At 36.2% G+C, this 27,108-nt stretch overlaps 1 protein-coding gene across 1 annotated transcript; it reads right to left on the bottom strand.

Annotated features, from left to right (window-relative positions):
* Positions 1–831: 831 nt before the first annotated feature.
* Positions 832–13,898, bottom strand: LOC105045453 (gamma carbonic anhydrase 1, mitochondrial). The gene is made up of 5 exons (XM_010923730.4): positions 13,636–13,898; positions 10,201–10,344; positions 3,278–3,403; positions 2,817–2,968; positions 832–1,409 (listed from the first exon to the last, which is right to left on the bottom strand). Exons 1-5 carry the CDS (start codon positions 13,748–13,750, stop codon positions 1,128–1,130), a joined length of 819 nt encoding a protein of 272 aa, XP_010922032.1. The 5' UTR covers positions 13,751–13,898; the 3' UTR covers positions 832–1,127.
* Between the last annotated feature and the right edge of the window lie 13,210 nt (positions 13,899–27,108).

Genomic DNA, 27,108 nt, shown 5'->3' with positions numbered 1-27,108 from the left:
GGCTTGAAGGTTTGTACATCATTCCTTTTACAACGCTGCTACTGCCAAGAGGGGCTTTCTTAATTCAAACCTTCAAATTCACGTTCATCTGCATGCAGTGAGGCGGCGGTCTCGACCGCCTTTCAACCCACCATGAAGATAATGATGGAGTTTAAGAGGCCTTTCTCTATGTTGTTACTCCTTACTCGAGCATATGTTTCAGGAAAAAGATTCGGATACCTCGATCAATTGATTTCATGATAGTCAACTGAGATTACAAGATAATGGCACTAAGACATAATGGTTATGCAACTGAAAGAAGAAGAAGACGACGACGACGACGAAGAGGAGGAGGAGGAGGAGGAGGAGGAAAAAAAAGATTAAAAAATAATGTAACTTTTTATTTAACATTGATAAAGGCCTCAGCACAATGTACAATGCCAAATGCGTGGACGTACGGTTGGGACAGCTCCCAGGCATTTTGTATGAGCCCCTAGGTTGCCTTGAACTTGCGCAAGCTCTCCGTACAGCCGCCCCACCGCCCATGATTGATCTAGTTCTGATTCTATTCTCATCCCATTTTTATGGGCTCGATCATGGTTTAAGATAACGGTTGGCAGTGTTTATATATATGTGCTGCAACTGAATTTCAGGAATCCCTAGGGCTTATAGCCCAGGGATCAGATGGCAGGTGCACGTTGAAATCATTAAGCAAGTAAATTAGGGTACATGCTATTGTTCCAGATCACATATCTAACGCGCGCAGTCAAAACACAATACAACTCACAATAACATGTCAGCTGTGATAAATTTTCTGCTAAGATAGCATGGTGATGAAGTTGCACAAAAAAATTGTATATAAAGATCATGAATTACTTCAAGATCCTACACTGCGCTGGAACTTGACAGGCCAGTTAGAGTTCTTTCTTTGCATCAAATCCTCGAACAACACATGATCTCAGATGGAACCCGATAGGAAAATCTGATAAAAGTATTAGGCCGATTCTAAGCTGCAGCCTGACCCAAAGATTATTGAGAAGGTGAAAAGAAAGAAAAGCCCATCACACACCTTTCCTGTTCCCATCTAATAACAGTATCCACAAAAGCAATGTGGTAAAGATGGCCGCGTACGTCAAGACATGATTGATTCATTGAGAAGGCTTAGGAGATTTGTTGGGTAGGATGTTGTCAGGCAGAATAAGCTCTGGTGGCACTTCTCGAACAACTCCAAGCATTGAATCGTACTCCTCATCCCTGCGAGCATACTTCTTGCGCAGCACCTTCTCAAACTCAATCTCATCGAATGTCTTAGCATTCTCAGCAGCATGCACCTGGGCCAAATTGGAATAGTTGGTTGCTGATTGGGAAATGAAAGCAATCTCCTCTTCTGTGAGCTTCCTCAGGAACTTTGCTGGATTACCTCCCCATACCTGTCATTTGATTTTAAATTTTATTAACCAGTCAACACAATCACAACAAGATAGAATCAATAAGCAAAGGCCAAATTAATTCTCGTCTCCATGGGAGCATTTGGTATGGGGTGATTATCCCAAAATTAAGAATGATGTAGGTGGATATGACGAGTTCACCACATTTGGTTACACTATAGTACTCCTACTTAGTAGTTATTCCATATCACTCTTACTCAAATCACTATCCAACTCAATAATAGAATACCCATCCTTAGAGTCGAGAATCTAAGATCATCTCAGGGCAATGATTTTGGACTGATATTTAAAGACAAAAATACTCTGCAGTGTAGCAAAAAAAAAAATGGTATATGAATATACTGTTAATATATTATATCAATATTATATATGATATGATATTATATTGATATCATATATTGTATTATCATATATATTATATCATAATATATTATTAATCATATTATTATTCAGATAATTTTAAATTATAGTAGATATAATTATTGTATTTATATTTATATAATGAAATTATTAAAAATATTACTTCTATTTGTCTTATTTTCCCAATCAAAATAAATATTGGTATTAAAAATAATATACTATAAATATAAATAAAAAAATTAATTCTATTTATAACAACTAATATAACTTTATTGGATCGATGATTTATAGGGCTAATAAATATATTTTTATGGAGTATATTAATAATTAATATACTAATAAACATATTAATATTTTATTATTATATATTTTATATGATCAATAAAAATATTTTTCTGGAATATATTAAGGTTAGTTTTAGTATTATATGGTCAGTGATCTTGGATTTCATGAAATACCAAATAAGTTACTCATGGATATTTGAAAATCTTTAATCATTAGACCATGGTCTATCAAATATAGTGATCTTAGATTACTTGGGATCATATCACCCAAAGATCACATCACCCTAGGATTCGCATCACTAATGATCTTAGATTACCACGGCGATCCCATTTGAATCACCAAATGCCACTTATAAGTATTTTTACATGTCAAGACTTGAATTTTTTTTCCCCTTAAAATCGGCATATTGAATGAAAGCACTAATTAATACGAGGAACTAAATATGCCGATAAAAAAAACAGCTATTAATTGCAGTGAATTTGTCACTGCCATAAGAATTTTGAAGATATAATGAAAAGCACAAATTGGATGGTTTGACTTATCCAGGTTAAATTGGTCTCTGGGTTAAGGGGCATTCAAGAGGTTACTCTATGCATATCGCATATTGCTTACACTGTCCTAGTTCCAGAGATCATTGCTCAAAAGAAAAAAACCTAGAACTTGTGGCAGCATAAGCTTTGGCAGATGCAATTTTCTTCAAAAGCAAAGAGTGAGGGAGTATTACGGAATAGAGGTGAAGACTACCTCTCCACATGGGATCTTTGTATTTTGCCTTACAAGGGCTCCAGCAGCAACCATGCCATGTTTTTCCACGACAACCCCATCAAGAAGGACTGCACCCATACCAACAAAAGCCTCGTCCTCAACAGTGCATCCATGTAAGACAGCACTATGACCTGTAATATTCAAGCTCTTAAACATCAACATGGTTAATCAGCTTAAAAGATGATGTTACAGTTTGTAATCTTTTTGGTCCCAAAGCGATTAGATGAGAAAGAGAATAAACAATCCGTTCTTAATCTTATATTATGATACATTCAAATGTTTAGATTCAGTGAGGTATCATCCATCAAGCTTTTCAGTAAAAACATACAGAAAAGAGAAACCAAAACAAGATGCATGGCTTGAAGAATATTCTTAGGACATGAGTGAATCAGTTGACAAGAAATATAAGCCAATAATCAAATTAGTGGCATAATACTTACCTACGGTAACATTATCTCCAATAATGGTTGGCAAGACCTTCCCACTTAAATTAGACTTTGCTACATGCACAAGTGAATTATCTTGTATATTAGTTCCAGATCCCACATGGATGCTGTTCACGTCACCTGGAGAAGTGAGATATTAGAACTTTTAGAAACAAATGACCATCAGAAAATGGAAAAAGACCACCAAAATGCAATAAAAATTATGTGCCACTAAACATTGTTTTGAGACGTCATTAGTGCAGAATATAGATGTCAGCAAAGATCAGTTAGTGGCCATCTCCCTGAACCTAACTCCTTTTTGACAGTACTATTACTTTTCCAGCAATTCAGCTTTTTCTAGAAAAAGCTTGTCATTGTCATTCTTTTGATATATAAGTTATTGACTGATATACATGCCAACAAAGGAAATATGCCAAAAATATGTTGTTGCCACTTTCCTACATCTAACTCCTTTGTAACAGAACATTTTTCCCCCCAAGCAATTCATCCTTGAACATGAAAAGCCAAGAAATTTCAATGAACTTTCCGATCATCCGGAATCTCCATTCTCATTAATATCATATAAGCTGTTGCTGCATAAGCTGGATGAGATATGGCTCATGTGACAACAGAGATCTTCCCAAAACTAGGCTACATAACAAGACATGACATGGAAAACATATACAAGATGTGATACATATAAAAGCACTGATTTGTTTTCAAATCCTTAAATGCTAAAATGACAAAGACTATCTTAAGAGTGATGCAAGAACTCAGATCACAAATCATTTTCTTGGAATTTCGAATATCCTTTTAACCATTCGAACCATGGCATTTGGAATATCCTATCAACCATCACAACCAATATTTTTTCAATTTTAAATCTCGCCTTAATATCCATTGAAGTTAGTGTTAGATGTATACCCTAAAAGCCAATTAGGCCGACACACGTAATCTTTCTAAGGACATAATTTATAATTTTGACTTGTTAATAATATAAATTTGAGTTATTTTTTCATTCATATTGTGTGGTGTGTCTATGAATCATCCAATGAATTAACAAGATGATGACACATATTCTCAAGAGTTGAGAATTTGAGACATGTGTCATTGATAGTTAATTCATAAATTGCTCCCGATCGTAGGATCATCACGAGAACGATGATTGATTCGGATAGATTGGTGCACGAATTGTTTTCCTTAGGGATAGATAAGTCTCAAGTCTATAGTGTGGGGACACTGGAACGAGAGTGCAAGTGGTTGTTAGAGAACAAAGATATCGAACGTGACCAACACGAGTAGTCACTTGGATATCTATCTTCTCGTCAGTGACATACTCGGTGCTGCAGTAGTGTGAATAGTTCTCCGACCTGCGATGCCTCAGCTATTCACAATGAGGTTACTGTAGTTTGACTATACCATAACTCGATCTCCTAGCCATACGGAGCTTTGAGGTGTATGTTGATTGCGATACGTTCATTGTAGAAATAAGGTGTGCACCTAAATGAAATTTATCAATCATGATAGAAAAGGAGAAATCCTATGTAGATCATGAAACGGAGTTCGGAAGTCCATGACCATGGCAAATGTGAACGATGAAAATGAATTTTCATAAGATTTCACAAAGAACTCAGATTGATTGAATCTAACATATGACAAAGATGAGGTTTGACGAGTTATCCATAACCTACCTCTAGTCGGGACTCACGATAGAAGAACCGAATCACAAAGCAACTGTACCTAGAGGTTCATCCATTCAATTCTGCTGGATTGTCATTACATACTGTTAGGTGCCACTGTTGGATTGTGGGATCAATAAAAATTATTTAGATGATCAATAATTCTCAATTGACTGAATTGAAAAGGATTTTAATATATTGAAAGAAGTTTCAATGATATTGTTGATGGAGATCACAATATATCCTACTATTAGACAGAATTGAACCTATGGGGTCACAAATAAAGAGATTTGATTTAGGATCGTGCAATTAGACTTATGAAGTCCTAATTGAGTTAGGATTTATAAAATCCTATTAGATTTAGAAAAACCATGCTAGCACATGGTAAACCCAAATTGCTCTTAAGACTAGGAATCCTTATTGGATAGGGATTAGTCCAAGTCAAAATGGCATGCAACATGGATACCAAAAAGTTTAGATTCCATCTAAATTGATTATGAATTAATGTGGAAGAGGATTGGGCTCAAGCCCATTTGGATTTGATCCAAGAGGCACCAAGTGTTGGCATCCCCTACTTGGTGCGGCAACATAGAAAGAGAGGATCAGATGCGACACACGCCCCATCTGATTTTGTGCATGGAAGAAGGCAAGGATGGGCGCACGCCCCGTCTTAATTGACGCTCAAAAGGATAAGAGAGGGAGAGTTAGAGTCCAAGCTAAATTGGATTCTGATTTGGTCAAAATCCTAGTTCTACAAGGACTCTTCTAACTCTATAAATATCCCTTGAGATGAGATCTCAAAAGGATAGAAAATCAAAACCCTAGCCTCCACGCCCCTTCCCTGGTTCTCCACACCCTCTCTCCCTCTCTCCCTCACGCCCCACGCCCAGGTTGGGGTGTCCTTGGCTGATCACGCCCAAGGTGTTGGGCCTCCAACTTTAGTGCGCCCAATAGTTGGATGTCGCACCTTCTAGCAAGAGAAAAGGAGTTCTCTCTTCTGTTATTCTTCCAACTGCATGCTGGTTTCTTAGAGAAGAAATCAAGAGAAGCGATCTGGATCTGTCCCGTGGATACCTGTAGAGGCCAGACATTTGTGCGGCTCTTCAAAGAACCCGAAGAGATATCCACGATCATTGAATCGTGGTGAATACCTACCCGCACAAAGGTGAAGATGAGATCGTCATATTTTTGCTTTACTAAAAAATTATATTTTATGCTTTAGATCTTAAGGACATGATAGATTAGATCTCATGAGATGAGATGAGATGAGATCTAATAGTTGCATGTTAAATTAATCTAGATTCCGCTGCATAAAAATTTTCGTTGATCTAGCATGCATGCTCCTAGAATTTCCTTCAGTTAGTGATCTAGAAGTAATAATAATTAATATTTTAGTATGCAAAAGATAGTAAAAAGGACTTCGTAATCAGCATAACTTTGGATATTGCATAGGAAACATGATATGAGAAATAGTCTACTAAATCTAATTTTAGCAAATTGGAAAATAAGTTGTGCAAAGGTTGTAGAAATGGGTCAAAGACTTATGATATGCTTTCAAATGAAATATCCCATGGAGTTTGGAGCTTCTGCACATCTGCCTCCCTTGATGACTATGTTGCATTTCGCATGATAAAACCATGAGGGCTTTGCAGGATCACAAATCTGCTCCTTAGGAGGAGTGCCCGTTTGGAGAGATATGGTATGCACAAATGAGATATTCAATCATGACCCCCTCAAATTCACCTTATGAGAGAGGTTTTCTTATTATAATTTTTATGTAGGCCCAAGGCTTCCAGTGAACTCAAGAATTCACCATTAACTACATCCAAATATTGGGGCACCTTTGATTAAGAGACCTGAACACAAGGGCGGAAAGAAGATAAAACAAAACAAAAAAAAATGAATTTCATCAATTTGCTCACTCAATAATACATGGCTTAACCAAGGGCACACCCTTAGTTTACATCAAAAATAGAATGACTTTATCTTTATACATGATTTCACATGATGTAAATAGAAGCAAATGTGCATGATAGCAAGAATATGGTTCCACTTTAGGGATAAAGAGATCCATTAGCATCTTGTTTTGAACTTGCCCGATTTAATGTAGGGGTGAAAGTGGACCTGATATCATTCATCCAGATCTATTTTCATATCTGAATCTATTCAGATATGGATAGAAATTAGTATCTGACTAACATCCATATCCATATTCGTCAAAGAATATGGAAACGGATAGACAACCATCTGATCCGTATCCGAATATCTGATTATACTTGTAATCATATTTAATTTTATATAACCTCATGAACTTTTTTAAAAAAATATATAACCATATTAATATGTTATTACCTTGATTTTTTACCATCCACTTAGTAATATCTTTGATTTTGTGGTTATAAAGTTTAATAATTTGACTTATATCCATATTTATATGCATACTTCCGGTATTCAATTTGTATTCATATCCGTTTAAAATAAATATGGATATGAATGTTTGCATCCGACTAATATTCATATCCGTGTCTGTATTCATCAAACAAACTACACACACACACAGATATCTGATCTGATTTCAACCTTAGTTTAATGACATGGGAGATTGAGCTTGGATTTGTATGGGTTTGTCTAGTTTAACGACATAGTGGTCAAAAGTTGCATTTAAGCAAAGTTAGAGGACTAACCCTAATTGGGATCAAGAAGGGTTAGGGGACTAACCCTAGCTTGACTTTGATTTAACAAGGGCCAAAGGACTAGCTTGAGCTTGACTAGGATTGGAGGACTATTCCTAGCCTATATTTGAAATAGGGTCAAAGGACTAACTGTAACCTGAGCTTGACTAGGACCAAAGTGCTAATCCTAGCTTAGAACTGACTTAACCAAGGTGAGGACTAAACTTGGCTTAGATTTGACTATATTCATAGGACTAACCCCTGCATAAGCTTAACCAAGGTTAGGATTAACCTTGACTTGGATTTGACTAGAGCCAAAGTAACTCTAGTCTGAAATTGATCAGGATTAGAAGACTAATGACTCGAATTTAACTAAGGTCAAAAGATTAACCCCAGCACGAGCTTAACTAGTGTGAAAGGACTAACCCTAACTTGGACTTGACTACAATGAGACAACTAACCCCAACATTAGCTTGACCAGGGTCAAAGGACTACCTGACTTAGATTTGACTAGGATCAAAAGACTAACCTCAACATAAGCTTGACTAGTGTCAAAGGACTAACCCGACTTAGATTTGACTAGGATCAAAAGACTAACCTCAACATAAGCTTGACTAGTGTCAAAGGACTAACCTTGACTTGGATTTGACTAGGGCTGGAGAACTAAATCTAGTCCGAACTTGACCAAGGTCAAATGACTAATCATGACTTAAACTTGACTAGGGTTAGACTAACCCCAACATAAGCTTAACCAGGGTAAAAGGACTAACCTCGACTTGAGTTTGATTAGGCTTAGAGGACTAACCCAACATAAGCTTAACCAGAGTTAGAGGACTAACCCTGACTTGAATTTGACTAGAGTTAGAAGACTAACCTGAGCTTTAGCTTGACAGATTTAGAGGACTAATCTTGACTTCAAGTTGACTAAGGTCAGAGGACTAATCCCAGCATGAGCTCGACCAAGATCAGAGGACAAATCCTGACTTTGGATTTGAATAGAGTCAGAAGACTAACTCAAGCCACATAACGAGAAGAGGGTTGCCAACTAGGACAAGAGGGTCGAGTTAGCCACAAACGGAAAACCCTAGCTTTGACTAGATAGGGTCAGGGAAGTAACCTTGATTTGAGCTTAAGAAGGGTCAGAGGACTAACTTTGATTTGATTCTAACTAGAGCCAGAGGACTAATTCTCATTTGGATAGGATTAAGGCTCGATGACTAGCCTTAGCTTGAATTTGAGTAGGTTCAGAGGATTAACCTTGACTTGGATTTGATTTGACCATTAGCCACTTAGATTTTGACTAGAATTTAGCCTTATGCAACCCACTTGAAGCTTATCGTGCTTTTCCCATGGATTTGGTTTGATAGGAATCACAGGGCCCATGTGAAGCTAAGCTAGGCTTTTCAGCGATGAACTTCAAGCTCAGCCTTCTATAGCCTTTCTGAGTTGGGCTTTGGCTTTTGTTCAATAAACTTAGTGATGGACCTTGTGCAGCCCATTGGAGGTTGATTTGTGCTTTTGATTAATTAACTAAGTGATGGGTCTCGTGTAACCTTTTTGAGCTAAACTTGCGCTTTTGATGAATGAACTAATTGATGGGCCTCGTGACACCCATTGAACCTGATGATGGGCCTTATGCTGCCCTTTGAAGCTTGATTTGGGCCTCAATCATTTTAACTTGGGCTTGACCAGCTTGAATTGTTTTGGGCTAGATGCTTCCAAAAAGTTGGGTAATTAAACATAATAAAAGCAAGATTTCAAACACACTAGAACTAAAAAAAGATTAATCCACTCATACCCAGCCAAAATTATTCAACCAAAATCATATGCAAAGATTTGACTTTAGCAACAAATCAGATATGAAAACCACAGCAAGTATCCCAATTTTGAACAGACTATCTCATTTTAGAACCAAATTTCAGAAAGAACTTCTCGTATTAACCTTTTGGAGTCCAGATTTCTACATTAATATTTTATCTTTCTATACTTCTAGAACAGCCATCACATGAATATGCCTGTAAAACACGTCATTATGCACAACCATTCTAAGACACAAGAAGCTTGTAGACTTTGTTTACGAAAATACCATGTCATACTTAAATGGAAGTCAAATCAGAAGTGCAAGATGGGATCAAAATCTTTTACCATAATGCCTTGAGGTGCAGAGATGTATAGCAAAGGAGAAAAATCATTGTTTCATAACAATTATACTACAGAGCCAGGACTCGAAGAAACCATCTCAAAAGTTTAACAAATCAAAATTTCTTTTTAAGCAGATGAATATCAAAATTAGTATAGCAAAGGCGATAAATCATTGTTCCGCAATATTTATACTACAGAGTCGGGACTTCAAGAAACCATCTCAAACATTTAACTAATAAAAATTTCTTTTTAAGCAGATGAATATCAAAATTAGTATATTGTTTTTCTAAATAAAAAATTAGTCAGGATAAAACTATTGGTAATTGATATTTCAATTAGATCAAAATGTCAAATTATCTAAGTGTGTATCCTGGATAATTTAGCATAAACTTGAACATCATAAACATTACTCAATAATGTTCAAAATGTTTGATAAGAACTATACCTCTCAATACGCATCCATACCAAATTGAGGATCCTCGACCCACTTGAACATCACCAATGACAGATGCACTTGGAGCCACAAATGCATCCTTGTCAACATTGGGCACTTTGTCATATATATTCATGAATGTACGATGCCTTGACACTGAAATGAACAATTATTGCGTGTCAACAACCATTCACTCAAAAAATGAATAGGCTTATTGTGCTCTATCTATAAATGTATTTAGAAAATATGATAGCTATCTGTAATTATACAAAGTCAAGGAATGATATATTTTGAGAAAACTTTTCAAGGGAGGTCTTTGACATGAACAAATTATTGCAAGAACCTAGCATACATTACAAAATCTAGAAAAGTTTACCCAATGCAAATATGAAGATAATGAAGGAAGGAGAAGCCCTTTTTGAAGAAAATAAAGCTGATAAAGGAATGAACACATTGATATGAAAATCTTCATGTACCAAAAACAGTTTCACACTGCATGGTCATCATCAAACAATATCTGGTAGATTCTCCTATCCTCTAATGAAATAAATGAAAGAAAACATGACATGAACAAAAAATAGCAACAGAGAAGATTTTTGCAAACAACTGTTGTTATGGCTGCACTTATAAATTATTTAAAAATGAGAGTAATCTTGATTTTAAATGATTATGCCATGGTATTACATGAACAAACATAAATGCCTGGAGACTCTGAGCTTTGGATGATGCAAATAAAGCCTTTCCAAAGTAGTTGGAATTGCTCGATTTTCTAGTAGTAGCTGTGATACCTATCTTATTGTTCAGTTTTCCAGACTAAACCTGAGACAGTGTCATGGCCATCGAAATAGCAAATTAACAAAATCATATATCACAAGAAGTTCCTGAGCTTTTCATGTCTGATACAACATCTTTATTTTTCTAATTTGGTTAATTTTGATGAAGCAAAATTAACTAAACAACTGTATCCTCAGAGTTTGAATGTCCATATATTTCATAAAATAGTTTGCACATACCACTAGAAAGGACTAATTTAATGCTTTCATGGACCCATACAACTAAGCCAATGAAGATACTAAATCAATCAAGATTAGCAGATCATGTTGAATCACAAAGGCAAGACACAAGAATGCCCTTATTTCGTGTTCTAACAAGGAAATCAAAAAGGGATGATATAATAATTTCACATAGGATAAGCAAATTTTTCTAGACAACTGGGCATAGCACCATGTAATTGGGCTCCCTATATCTTATATGCCTAAGTAAGATAGGGAAATTTTATTGATTCTCTGTAATTTTAAATCTTTACACAGACACATATACATACATACATATATATGTATGTATGTATGTATGTATATGTGTATATGTATATCTTCAAGATCTTCAAAACTATGGTGCAACTATTATGAAAGGTAATAGTTTTTTAGGTTGTCTTGGTGACCAGCAGAAACAAAATGTTGAATGTCATAGCTTTGTTTTTCCAGCTGACTGAACAATTTTAACTTCTGTAGCACTACCACATGTGGTCAATCTCATGACATGAAAGTGTATGTCTAGTTATCAATCCATTTCAAAGATCAACTACAGTCTGACAACCTCCTTTAGGGGCTGTTTGGATGTCCATAGAAGATAGTGTTCCTTTTACAATTAACTGAAGTAATGACTTAGCAGGGTCAAGTGGGTTTTCTTTCCCAATTAGGGAACCTTCTGCTTCTCAACTTACTACACTTTAGAGATAACATAAATCACATTTCCTGTGGAATACATTATCTCAAAAAGTCAGGGAGCACAAGTGCTTGGTAGCCTCTTCATGTGGTCCAACAGCTCGTTCTTTCATCTTCTTCAAATGGCAATAAACAACAACGATAAGTCATTGGGGGATGAGGAATAAAGGCATTCAAATTCTTCTTAGTTAACTTGCTAATCAGGTCATCACGGTGATTCTGATAATAGTAACATCCAGTTTCTAGAGTCTCAATAATCTGATAAATTTAATAATCCCGCCATGTTAACTTGAGCACAGTGAACTATAATGAAAACTTAGTGAAAATAGAGTATCTAACACTCCAATGTATTTGCATAAGGAGTTATGCAAGGCATAAAATGAACGAAGAAGTCCTAACATTAGGGGGAAAAAAAAATTAAATGTGGGCTAAACATTCTAAAGGTAACAAAATGAACAAATTCAGTACATCAAAAGAAATTTCCAATGAACCAATGAACCATCTCAGCTCCCCAAAGGATAAGAATAGTTATTTGAGAAGTTCTAATCTTCCCAGGATTTCTAAGATAATATTTGAGAAGAATTTGATGGAGTTTCATGCGAATACTTTGCATATGGCTCAATCAATCTGAAGAGTAATACTAATCATTCTTTACAAAGAGCAAAAGGAGCATCGAGTTTACTTTGCAGGAAGAGTCTCCCCAAATTTGTTTTTGTTCCTTCAGTGATGAACTCTTCAGGTTTTATATCTTCATCTTCCTTACACCTTATCAAGTATTTCAACATTTTCCTTCCATATCAATGCACAATTCTAATGTGTCTAAGTAACAATATTCACCTGCTTTATGCTTTGATAGAACCAAAATATAAAACATCTCTTCCACAACAGTCATTTATATCTGAACAAGGAATGATCTCAAACAGGTGAGCAATTGTCCCAATGTACACCATCCCTATAATGTCATGCTCTCAGAATCACAGATAAGATAATAAATTCTTTATTAGGCCATGATAATCGATATCAATAGCACCTTCATCTTCACAAAAGCACTCTTGCCATGGTTTAATCCAATTATTAGAACACCAAGGATATTGATAGCTCATCATAATGATAGCATCAAATAACAGTTACGCATCATGAGAAAGTCTTGGTTGGCAAACTAGTAGGAGAAAATGAGAATATGGGACACAATCTTCTGACCTTGAAACCCTACTTACCCAAATAGATTTACTCCGCTCCTAACAAGTTTACATGACATCAAAGTAGGAAACCCCGAACGTAGAAAAAGCACAAAAAAACGCAGATCCCGTCACGCCTTTTACATAAAGAAACTCCAAAATCCCATGTATCTTGGATAAAAATCCACATACATACTTAAAAAAATAAAAATAAAACTAGAAAGAAGAGGTCAAGAATACCAAAATACAAAAAATGAAGGTGAAACGCCTCATAGGTCTTTCCGCAATAATATCCACATGCGATCAAAATACGTCCAAATCTTGAATCTTGATTTGTGGATTACTACCAGATTGAGTTTCCAGATACCGAGAGAGCGAAATGAATCCAATCGAAAAGATTTATAAACTATTCAAGTAAAAAGTCAATTTGTTTTTAACAGAAAATGGGAAATTCGAGCTGAGATGAGAAATTTAATCGCCATAGTTTGGCATCAAATTGGAGATTTGGAAAACTTTTCTTGGAACAAGAGAAGGGACTGGCTTACGTTGTTCTTGGAAGTAGTAGTTGCCCTGGAGGCGGCATCCGAGGCGATCGATGGCCTGGCCGGTCTCCCGAATCCAGAATCCGACGGTGTAGATCGCTTTCCCCAGCGTCCCCATGCTCGCGCCGATGGGAGTAAGTTTGTGGATTTGGGGGCTTGGGAGGAGCTCGCAGTTTGATCCCGAAGCCGAGAAAAGAGGCTGGAATCGGAATCGGGGGTTCTCCTTTGCTCGTGCGGGGAGATGCGGAAATGCTCTCTGCCTCTGTGGCCGGGGCTACTCTAGAAAATAAATCACGTGTCATTATTACCGCGGCGGAAAAAAAAAAAAAAACTGAGAGATGGTAAAATAGGTAGTGGATTTTATATTTATATTTTTGAAAAAAAAATAAATATTACTATAACATGGTATTTATTTTTCAATCTTTGATCGGTGGGTGGTGATAAGTTTTGCTTGAGAAAAATACCCTCAATTATGATTATGAACTATATTGACATTTGTAATTAGTTATAATAAAATTATAAATTATAATTAGTTATCGATGAAGTATGTTTTTTTTTATTATATATATATATATATATATATATATCGTCATGTTTCAACTTTTATAGTAGGAAAGGACGTAGCACAAGTAGTTTGGTATAGTGCTAATTGACTAATTAAATATTTCTCAAGTAAATAGTATTCATATTTATATTATTGATCTTAGTCTATCTATTAGCTAATTATTGTTCATATAATTATATTATATTTATAGATTTTTTTTATAAAATAAAAAATTTTCTTTTCAATTAATTCCTCTGATTGAGTCATGAAGGTGTGGATATTATCTAACCGATTTTATCATAGATTATTCTTCAAAAATAATTTATGAAATAGTATAGAGTCTATGCTAAATATATGATTTTAAGTTGCAAAGGGTATAAATCTAGACCATTCAATAAGTTGGGAGGAAAGTAGTTAAATTTTTCATTCCATGAGAAAACTCTCCTTTCCTTTGGGGACCATTATCATATCTCCTTTCCTTCTGTGTCTCTAGCATTGTCTCTAGCATGCCCTTCAACACCCCTCCAGTAACTTATCTCACAACCCACCCATCGTCCTCATCACAAACAACACTCTCACCATCTTTTTTTATAGCAAAATCTATCTTTCAACATCATTACCACATTCACAATAAGACCATCCTCAACCCCTTTTAGGACTGAAAAAACTTTAATACTTATCCATCCACCATTATCAATCATCACAATATACCTTCCCACATATTGTCCACATGCTTCCAAGTAAAAGTTCTATGCATATCAGATTTGCTAAAATTGGGTATGATGTTGTCCCCTCCACTAACTAGAGCAAATGCTATACCTTTAGGAAGATGACATATCCTACCACATACATCCTCCCTTATGGCAAGGAAAAGTACCTCAAGCATCCTAGTTCCGTTCCTTTGTCCGTTAACAAAAAATTACCCCTTAAACAAATTAGCTCCCAAATAGTCCTGGCTCATCAAAGTGCAACTCCCTCCAATGAATAGTGCATGGGCTAGAGTCACTTCAAAAAAATATAGATCCAGACGATAGAAAGATGGTACAAGCAGCTATTTATCATACTATATCCTGATAGTCTTCTACACTGATATTGTTAAAGGTAAAAGATATGACAAAGATATGACAAATGGCTTCACTCTAGTAACTATAGATATGGTCTTGCTGCCCTTAAACCATCCTTCTCCTTTGTTCTATCTGACTATGGTTCATCTATTTAATGGGAAACAATATTTCTGTTGCAGGGACCGTGATTATTTTATAAAGGAGTGTAGAAATCCACTCAAATGCTTGCTTTAAGTTTGGCCATTCATACAAAATCTATAGGTTTTTATCTTTACCACCCCTCCTAATCTGTTACTACCCATAAACAACACCTCTCTTTCAACTAGTTTCTCTCTTGATCTGCACCATTAAAAATCAAACTCTCCTAGAAATAACTTACACAAAACATCAACTCAACACTATCTTGTGCTGCAACCATGGTCTCCCCCACTCACTAGAAACATTGCTTTAAGGTCTTCATGCCTTTTATAGCTGACATGGTGGAAATCTCATCCTATCTGAATAGAATCGCTTTTTTTCAATCTTTTAGACCACCAATCAAGGTCTTGATGATGTAGAAAATACCCTAGTACATAAGACTAGAGTCCTAGATTCTTGGATAACAAAGAAATTAATCAAAAATGGTAAATTTTTTATCTCTTGTCCTTCAAATGTTGTTGTTCAAAGGCTCATGGCCTTGGACCATATTCCAGGAGATGGATTCTCTTTGGTTGTTAATCACTAGGATCAAACTAGGAATTGCCAACACCATAACCTTAGATATAAAGTGTATATTAGTTTACTTAACCTTCCTCTAATTTGTCAGAACCTAGAGGTAGTCACCAATATAGTCACTAGTTTTGGAGTCTCATTTCGTGCAAGTCGATCAAGCACAAGATGAGAAGATCTCTCAAGTATTGACCGTAGGATCTATTACGAGGATCTAACTATGATCCTGATTCGATGGAAATTATGTTCATAATATAAAGGTGGTAATAAACTTGTCTTTGGCCGATGAACCAAACTTTAGTGACATCTCCTCTTCAGATAATCTAAGAGACCATGATGACAACAATCGAAAGTTCTAGTTTGGCCATTCTTCTCCTCATCGTCGGCATGGTAATGATCATTAGCCCCACTCTCACTTTGGCATAGCTTACCGAAGAGGTGCAACCCAAGAAATAGGGAAGCACCTAAATAGTAGCATCGTGATGCTACCCAACCACCTACAGTCAGCCACTAGCCTACACCCTATAATCTAAACTTTTATATATCTTATTATGGCTTGCACTCCATACCTACCAACTAGCTCTATGCTCTTCTCTATTTCTAATGATCTTCCTACATAGACAATCTCATGAGGAGATGCTGAATTCAAAATAAACTGGATATCTCAAAACCCCTCTTGCACCATATATGTGGAGAACTATATGAAAAACTTTAAGCTAGGACATCAAATTATATCTAAATTATCTTTTAACATTATCAAGGATGCAAAGCACACATGCAACACCCTCATAATGATTTTCATATTAAGGGTCTTTGCCAATATTTTCTTCTACCTTCCGGCCCCTTCATGGGCTAAAACTCATACTCCAGTGGCAAAAGAAGTGAAAAAAGCCTTAGGCTATGTAAGAAGAAGCTCAAGGTGCTTGGGTTAGAGGAACCCAATCTTATTGATGAGGATATTTTATTCATTAACATGCTAACACTAGGTGATCTCATCAATTGAGGCAAGAGACGTGGTTTCATCCTCATAAATAAAAGGTTGGAGTCCATTGCAAAACTCAAGACATCAGAACTCCACTACTGTAGAAAGGGTATAAAGTTGTGGGAAATCATTAGAAAGGTCTAAGACTTTTTAGTTCTTGGATGGTTGTATTAGACTATAAAGATACTTTATTATACTTGTGTCTTTTACTATTCTTTTGATAGTTTTTGGAGGTTATCTTGTTACAGTTCTCTTGATCATTTTGCTGATTTTAATATTCAAGAGTGGTATCTTCATACGCTTATGTACTTAGAGGTGTCAAATACTTTTTGACAACCTCTTGACAAATCTAGTTGTTACATAATAGATGGTCTCCTTGTAAACAGTATATCTTGGTACATTTTTGCCTTCTTTTAATGCATCATCAATGACCGGCTTACATCTATAATAGCCCTGACTTGTTTTGCACAAGTGTATGTTGTGTTGAAAAATTTTACATCATGCTGATACTATGCTGGAATATTAGAGGCATGGGTTTGGCATTAAAATGAAGGACAATTAAGGATTTCATAAAAGAGTTGGATGGTATGCTTACAAGAGACCAAGCTCAAAACATCTAATGCTCGACTTCTCAAATCAGCTTGTGGATAGGTATTTGATTGGTGGCACATCTCCAATGCTCTTGGCTCTTTGGTGGTTTGCTAATATGTTGGAACTCATCAATAGTCGAAGGTACTCTAATCTATAAAGGCAACTTCTCCATTACCATCCATCTTTCTCTGAAATATTCTAGATTCAGTTACATCCTGACCAATGTGTATGGGCCGAATGATCAAAATTATAGAGTACACTTTTATAAGAAACTTAAAAATATCAAACTTAATATATCAAAACCTCAGATTATTCTGAAAGATTTCAATGTTACTAGATTTATTAAGGATAGGTTGGGGGCAGTGAGCAGTCTCTCTGAGTCAAAAAAATTCAACAGTCTCTTAAATTTTTTCAAGTTGCTAGAGATCAATGCAGCTAATAAAAAATTTACTTGGACAAACTTCCGTAACATATCAAGTTCAGCCAAGCGAGATCGTTTCTTTATATTTATTGACTGGCACTCCACCTTTCGATTGGCACAATTGTAATCCTTCCTCACCCAATGTCAGACTATATGCCTCTTCTACTTTTTCTTAGACTACAATCTAAAACAAAGAGGAAGCATAGCAGTTCATTTTGATTTGAAAATATATGGTATTTATTGCCATATTTTGATCAATTGATAAAATAGTGGTGGCCTGTAGCTCCAAGATATTCAGATGTGGGGAAGAATATTGTCTCCAAACTTCATTATCTTCTGGCTAACTTAACCAAATAGAGTATATCACAAGTGAAAAATATATTATAAAAAAAGAAAGAGATAATTGGCCATATAGGGTTTCTTGACATGATAGAGGAGGATAGAGTTCTAACAAGTATCAAAAAAGACAAACAAATGAAAATCTCTTAAAGCTCAACTGGAGTTAATACTGATTCAAGAAGAAACTTATTGGCATTAGTAATCTCACAAGTAGTGGGTTAAGGATGGCAACTAAAATACTAAATATTTTCATCTAAGCACTTCTAATAGATGGCATAAGAATCATATCATTGAACTCTAAAAAATTAATAATTAAGTAAATCAATAATGAAGCTGACAATCACAAAGCTTTTCTAAAATACTACTCCTTGATGAAAACTGCTAGTAATGTTAAAATTAATGCTGATTGGGGAGTACTCTATTCAGAAGACAAGTCTGATTGAAGCTATCGAGAGCAGGACATTACGGAAGAGAAAATCAAAGAAGTTCTATACAGTACGGCTAATAACAATATACTAGGACCCCACGACTTCCCCATTTCTTTCAATCAAAAGTATTGAGAAGTTATTAAAGACAACATGGTCAAGGTTGTTAGGTTAGTTTAGAATAATTCTACTGATCTATCAAGGTTCATCTTTATTACTCTTATATCAAAAACGTCTGGGCTTACATCTATCAAAGACTATAGGCCAAATTATCTTGAGCATGCCATCATAAAGATCTTCTCAAAAATTTTTTCTCTCCATTTGAGCAAGGTAATAAACTCACCAATAGCATATACTCAAAATGCTTTTGTCAAGAGAAGGATCATTTTTGAAAGTTACACAAGAGTAATTGAATTCGTATCTTATTGTAAACATTCAAAAAGCAAAGGTATCCTCTATAAGATTAATTTTAATAAGGCTTTCAATTTTATCTCTTGAGAATTTCTTTTGGAGCTCCTGCAATAGCAAGGATTTGGATCAAAGTAGTGAAGCGAAAATTCAGTGCAGGGGCAAAATGGTAATTTTAAAACTTTTTCAAAATTACTATTTTACAGTAAAATTATTAATTAATCTCATTAATTAATACTAATTAACCCTACATTAGGATCTAAATATGATACAACATCATGCATTTAAATTTGAAATTCAAATTTGAAACAGCAAACTTTTTACTGTACTGTGTTCAGAATACATCACCTTTTGTGGGTAGTCGATCACCATAATCTGATCACCATCGGAGGGCTCTGATCGCCACATCACAGCCACACTAGTATCTGACCTCTGTGGATCATCCACATGAAGCTCCCGTCTGATCGGCTCCTCACGAATGCTAGTTCGTGATTTCACCCTTTTGATGGCTGATGTTGATCGAACTTCTTCGATCGATGTGTGCCGACTCCTCGAATGCTCCGGATCATCTGCACGATTGGTTGAGAGGTTGATGGATCTTTTTCTAAAATTTGGTGGACTCACGACACTCGTGGCACACCAATCTCACTTCCCGAACCCTAGGTAGAAACCCTAGGGTACACACCAAAAACCCTACATCCAATTTTCTTTCTTTTTTTTCTTTTTCTCTCGGAAGGTTTTGGACCTTCACCTCATGCACAAGGCTTCCTCATGCCCTACTTTCTTTCTCAGAATTTTTCTATGCACGCCCCAGCTCCCTATCTCTTTTAAAACAGTTCAAAACGTGTCTTATCCGCGTGAGAGGATAAAGACAAATGGTTACACATTTGAATTCAAATCAAATTTGAATTCAAACTAAAACCAACTCATCCCTATCCACTTGGGCGTGAGAAGAGAAGGTGAGAATCTACTTTGTGCATGGAAAGGTTTCATGAGAAACTCTTTCTCGTGTGAGATGTAGCATGCTAAAGTGGATAATATCATGTATGCACAAGAGATAAGTTATCCATTCAAATTCAAACACGCTTTGAATTTGAATGGCTAACTAATCATCTTTATCCAAATATTGGTGCACAAGAGTGGGCGTGAGAAGGACTTTGCGTGCGAAAAAATTCATGAGAAGTTTCTTCTCGTAAATTCAAATGGGCGCAGAGATTTAAGGTGGTGCAGGGATTCAAATTCAAATGGTGGTTTGATCTTAATTGAACCAACCTAATCAAAATAGGTTAAGCACAATTAGACTTAATTAAACTTAACTTAATTAGGCTTAATTAGACTCAATAAAATCTTAATCAAATCAGAAATTGACTAAGCCCAACCCCTGATCAAATCAGGGACCAAACCATCTCGACGATTAGGTCAACTCTTAACCTAATCGGGTCAAACCCAACTGAATCCAATTCAATTGGACTTGATTCAAAAATAATTACTCAATCAAATTGAGTTAATTAACGATCAAATCACTAATAAAACCTCTCATAACTATTGAGTTCAAATTCGATGGGCAATCGGGTATCAAAGTCCATCAATATAAAACCTTGATCGAAGAGTTCAAATTTCAAATTCAAAATTTGAAATTCAAAATTTTGACTCTGGTACCCAAAATGTGTGGAACTCATGATCAGAGAATCCTAATTCTCAATCATAGAGTCCCAAACACATAAGACTCATAATCAGCCATCAGATCAGAAAAAACCTCTAATGTGTGTGACCTCGCAGGTTCGAACCTAAGCCGGTAGCACAGGAACCAATTCCTGTACTAATCAAAGTGACCATCTAACAATGGTACCCGATGATCGGATAGGTCGAATAGTCACAATCACAACATTCAGAACCTACGTGAATATGGTTACCGTATAATTCATCCCTTTTGACCCCTGTGTTTAGGATGACTCAGGGTTAAACTGTCAACCCTGATGAGATCATCCGAATCGTGCTCAACTCAATTCGTCCTGTGACTCCTTACTAGGACTACCCTGGCCAAGATTTTGCTAAATTGAAACACGACTGTACACAGCTCCTAAACTGGAGTGGTCAATACCATCTTGACACACGCACCGACAAGTCAAGTACTTAACTACACCCAGCAGCCTTCCGTCACTGAATTAAAAATTCAGGTAGTCCTGTGCCTAAGTGCAGTGAGTTACTTGCAAGTCACCGTGGCGGTCTCAGGTCGGAGGGATATTTATACCCATATCCCATCGGAGCAAATCTTGAGAGCAGAAATAGCTCCGGAGTCGGTCACGTTCAGTGCAGATGTACCATTATATCTCACCTGTATGCCATACCAGTGTCTCCACACTCTTTGGTTATGAGGACAACCAACCCATATGGCACACAACGACCCATACTCGATAAACGTTGTCGTCCTTGGTAACAACGTATCATTTGATCACAAACAGGTTTAAGGACTAAGCGACAAATCCTCCTTTGTCGAGTCTAAATAGTCCTAAGGACTTCACCACAACACAGGAGTTCATTAGAAGATGAAACATTTGTGATGAAAAAAATATCCAAATAATTTTTATTTATTTATAATTCATGTACTAATACAAAAGGAGCACAACCGTCAACAGACTGACGATTGGCTTTGGGACACTATTCCCAACAAGTAGATCTCCTGAATCTCCAATCTTCTGAATAACTCAAGCTCATTTATCATCGTCAATGGTTGCCCAAGCAAATGGTTCAGTGTACGTGGACTGAGATAAGCCAAGCAACCTTTTAGATCTATCCCTATAGATCCTCATCCCTAGGATGTAGGAAGCTTCTCCCAGATCCTTCATGGAGAACTGTGATGATAGCCAAATCTTTATTCCCTGTAATGCAGGGACATCATTCCCGATTAAGAGAATGTCATCCACATACAATACAAGAAATACTATTACTGGACCATTAGCCCACTTCTAAATGCAGGGCTCTTCTCCATTCTTAACGAAGCCATACGTTTTGATCGTTCTATTAAAACGTATGTTCCAACTCTGAGATGCCTGCTTAAGTCCATAAATGGACCTTTGTAGCTTGCATACTTTAGACTCGTTTATGGATGTGAACCCTTCAGGTTGTATCATATACACCTCTTCATCCAGCTCTCCATTTAGAAAAGCTGTCTTCATATCCATCGGTCAAATTTCATAGTCCAGATGGGTAGCTATCGCAAGCATAATCCGAATGGATTTGAGTATTGCCACAGGAGAAAACGTCTCGTCATAGTCTATACCATAACGTTGACGATATTCCTTGACAACTAGACGGGCTTTATAGGTCTCCACCTTTCCGTCTGCGCCCCTCTTCCTCTTGAAGACCCACTTACACCCTATGGGTTTCACTCCTTCGGGTGAGTCAACCAATGTCCACACATCGTTGACCTTTATGGACTCCATTTCGGATTTCATGGCCTCTAGCCATTTCTCAGAGTCAGGTCTCTGCATTGCATCCATGTAGGTGTTCGGATCCTCATCATTTTCATCAAGTTCGACAGGATCGCCATCCCGGACCAAGAAACCATAGTATCTGTTCGGTTGATGTGGTACTCTACCAGACCGCCTTAAGGGTGCATAATCAATGGGCTCCGGATCTGATCTAATCAAATCCAGTTCAGGTTCAGTAACATGTGTCGATTTTTCTATCTGTCGAACTTTGTCAAGTTCGACCGTAGAGGCAACAGTTCCTTCACTAAGGAACTTCTTTTCTAAAAAGATTGTCTTAAGACTGACAAACACCTTTTGCTCATCAGCAAGGTAAAAATAATATCCTTTGATCTCTTTTGGATACCCTATAAAATTACACTTGTCAGACCTAGGTCCAAGCTTGTCTGTAATTAAACGTTTAACATAAGCCGGACACCCCCAAACCCTAAGGTGCGAGAGTACTGGCTTACGTCCTATCCATATCTCATATGGCGTTTTGGCTACAGACTTACTCGGAACTCTATTTAGAAGGTAGCAAGTCGATTTGAGCGCATATCCCCAGAGGAAGATCGGCAGACCAGCAAACCCCATCATGGATCGAACCATGTCCAATAAGGTCCGATTCTTCTTTTCAGACACACCATTATGCTGTGGTGTTCTAGGAGGAGTTCACTGAGAGAGAATCCCATTCTCTCCTAGATACGTCAGAAACTCATTGGAAAGATATTCACCTCCTCGATCAGATCGAAGAATTTTAATACACTTTCCAGTTTATTTTTCTACCTCATTTCGGAAGAGTTTGAATATTTCAAACGACTCCGACTTATGCTTCATTAAGTAGACATACCCATACCTCGATAGGTCATCTGTGAAGGTTATGAAGTAGAAATATCTACCTCTTGCACTTGAGCTCATAGGTCCACATACATCAGAATGTACCAGACCCAAGAGTTCACTGGCTCGCTCACCTTTTTCAGTAAAAGGTGACTTGGTCATCTTTCCAAGAAGATAAGACTCACAGGTTGGAAGTGATTCACAATCACCAAGTTCAAGAATTCCTTCTTGAGCCAACCTGTTTATCTTGTTCTTATTGATATGACCTAGCCTACAGTGCCAAAGGTAGACTTCTGACACATTATCTATTCTAGGGCGTTTACCGAAGTTTTGAACCACATTAACAGACTGTGATAGTAAGTAAATTCTATTATTTAATTATCTAACAAACATTGTAACATCATTCAAAATGATATTGTAAATATTTTCTTTTATTAAAAATCATAACCATACATGGCCAAAAGGCCTACAGAAATAATATTTAATAAAAAGTTTAGACAATAGTGACATTCACTCAGAATTATATTACGAAAATTGATTACAAGACTCATGATTTCTAAAGCTGCCAATTTCAATCCTCCCACTGACTTCACCAAGTCAGATTAAAAAGGATTTAATTAAAGCTGGCATTAGGAGCACCTAAATCAGTCACACTGATTTACCTAATGACATAGGTGAGCTCTAATCACCAAGTGATCTAATCAAAATCTAACTTACCAGATTGGCCAGGTAAGTGAGATCAGTGGTGGGGATTTGCCATTAACTCATCAATGATCGAATCAATGCGAGTAGCTCCCGCTTAAGAACCACTGGTCAAAACTGTCGAACTTATCTTAGACACCAATCGGTTCATTAGTTTTAATTTTGATCAACTTAGTAAATAGGGCTCCACCGCGTAGCCATGAATTAAGTCCATCTTGGTCTAGTTAAAGACATTGACCCATTCAACTACAACTATTGAAGTTGATTCTAGAGTATCCTTGACCTAATCTAATTCAACTTTTGATTAGATTTGACCAATTACTCTATTTAGTGTATCTTTTAAGCTAACCTTAGGTCTAACCCAATTATAGACCTAATTCATCTAACCCATTGACCCATAAGTTTATGCAATTGTCTTAGGTCTTAATTCATAATTCTAGACCTACTAGACAATACTTAATTCTTTTAATTAAGTACTTGGGCTGATGGGTCAGGGTTTGACATTTCGAAAATAATTTTCAAATTTTGAAAGATTTTATTTTCTGTTCACCAAATGTGTTGACTCATTTCACAAACGGGTCAGCACATTTCACAAACAACAATCCTATTGCTCATTTCATAATAGAAAATAATTCAAAATAAATCATAAATTTTTTTTTAGATCTAATCTAATACATTCATGATAAATTTTATAATTAAGTCCTTTCGCTGCTTCATCGGCATGGGATATAATTGCATCAGCACCCCTACTGCCATAGGAGACCCCATCGAATGGGAAGAGAGGGCCTTTAAACCCTACTTTTCTCCTATGATTGGACGGCCATGGCAACAACCCAATTAGATTACTTGCTACTTGGATCAAGTATATCTAAATATACCAATTTCAAAATTTAAATTTTAAATTTCAAATTTTAAATTTCAAATTTCAAATTTTAAATTTCAAATTTTAAATTTCAAATTTGAGATTTTAACCAAATTTTAAATTTTGAATTTTCAATCTTTGAATTTTAAATTTCAAATTTTAAATTTTGAATTTAAAATTTCAAATAAATTTTAAATTTCAAATTTCAAATTTTAAAATTCAAATTTCAAAATTCAAAATTCAAATTTTGAATTTCAAATTTGAAACTTCTAACAAATTTCAAATTTTAAATTTCAAATTTTAAATTTTAAATTTAAACTTATAGATTACACCTTAATCTACGCATGCATATGTATATCATATTCTAGAACCATGCTCTGATACCATTTGAAGCAAAAATTCAGTGCAAGAGCAAAATGATAATTTTAAAACTTTTCAAAATTACTATTTTACAGCAAAATTATTAATTAATCTCATTAATTAATATTAATTAACCCTGCACTAGGATCTAAATATGATACAACAGCATGCATTTAAATTTGAAATTCAAATTTGAAATAGTAAACTTTTTACTGTACTGTGTTCAGAATACATCACCTTTTGTGGGTAGTCGATCATCGCAATCTGATCACCGTCGGAGGGCTCTGATCATCACATCACAGCCACACTAGTGTCTGGCCTCTGTGGATCATCCACACGAAGCTCCCGTCTAATCGGCTCCTCACGAATGCTAGTTCGTGATTTCATCCTTTTGATGGCTAATGTTGATCGAACTCCTTCGATCGATGTGTGTTGACTCCTCAGATGCTCTGGATCGTCTGCACAGTTGGTTGAGAGGCTGATGGATCTCTCTCTGAAATTTGGTGGACTCACGACACTCGTGGCACACCAATCTCACTTCCCGAACCCTAGGTAGAAACCCTAGGGTACACACCAAAAACCCTGCGCTCAATTTTCTTTCTTTTCTTTCTTTTTCTCTCGGAAGGTTTTGGACCTTCACCTCATGCACAAGACTTCCTCACGCCCCACTTTCTTTCTCAGAATTTTTCTACACACGCCCCAACTCCCTATCTCTTTTAAAACAGTTCAAAACGTGTCTGATCCGTGTGAGAGGATAAAGACAAGTGGTTACACATTTGAATTCAAATCAAATTTGAATTCAAACTAAAACCAACTCATCCCTATCCACTTGGGCGTGAGAAGAGAAGGTGCGAGTCTGCTTTGTGCGTAAAAAGGTTTCACGAGAAACTCTTTCTCATGTGAGATGTGGGGTGCTAAAGTGGATAATGTCATGTATGCGCAAGAGATAAGTTATCCATTCAAATTCAAACACACTTTGAATTTGAATGGCTAACTAATCATCTTTATCCAAATATTGGCGCACAAGAGTGGGCGTGAGAAGAGCTTTGCGTGCGAAAAAATTCACGAGAAGTTTCTTCTCGTGAATTCAAATGGGCGCAGAGATTTAAGGTGGTGCAGGGATTCAAATTCAAATGGTGGTTTGATCTTAATTGAACCAACCTAATCAAAATAGGTTAAGCACAATTAGACTAAATTAAATCTAATTTAATTAGGCTTAATTAGGCTCAATAAAATTTTAATCAAATCAAAAATTGACTAAGTCCAACCCCTGATCAAATCAGGGACCAAACCATCTTGACGATTAGGTCAACTCTTAACCTAATCGGATCAAACCCAACTGAATCCAATTCAATTGGACTTGATCCAAAAATAATTACTCAATCAAATTGAGTTAATTAGCGATCAAATTATTAATAAAATCTCTCATAATTATTGAGTCCAAATTCGATGGGCAATCGGGTATCAAAGTCCATCAATATGAAACCTTGATCGAAGAGTTCAAATTTCAAATTCAAAATTTGAAATTTAAAATTTTGACCCCGGTACCCAAAATATGTGGAACTCATGATCAGAGAATCCTAATTCTCAATCATAGTGTCTCAAACACATAAGACTCATAATCAGCCATCAGATCAGAAAGGAACCTCTAATGTGTGTGACCCCGCAAGTTCGAACCTAAGTCGGTAGTACAGAAATCAATTTTTGTACTAATCGAAGTGACCATCTAGCAATGGTACCCAATGATCGGATAGGTCGAATAGTCA

This window comes from Elaeis guineensis, chromosome 5, assembly GCF_000442705.2.
Source record: "Elaeis guineensis isolate ETL-2024a chromosome 5, EG11, whole genome shotgun sequence".
Taxonomy (NCBI): domain Eukaryota; kingdom Viridiplantae; phylum Streptophyta; class Magnoliopsida; order Arecales; family Arecaceae; genus Elaeis; species Elaeis guineensis.
Note: the sequence above shows the minus strand (reverse complement) of the source record. Positions and strands in the feature narration are given on the sequence as shown.

Excerpts from the sequence above, each read along its gene's own strand:
- LOC105045453 (XM_010923730.4), bottom strand. The coding sequence starts at position 13,750 with ATGGGGACGCTGGGGAAAGCGATCTACACCGTCGGATTCTGGATTCGG. Across the intron at positions 3,404-10,200 it reads GTATGGATGCGTATTGAGAG|GTGACGTGAACAGCATCCAT; the intron begins GTATAGTTCTTA and ends TCACTTCTCCAG. Across the intron at positions 2,969-3,277 it reads TGGAGATAATGTTACCGTAG|GTCATAGTGCTGTCTTACAT; the intron begins GTAAGTATTATG and ends TGAATATTACAG.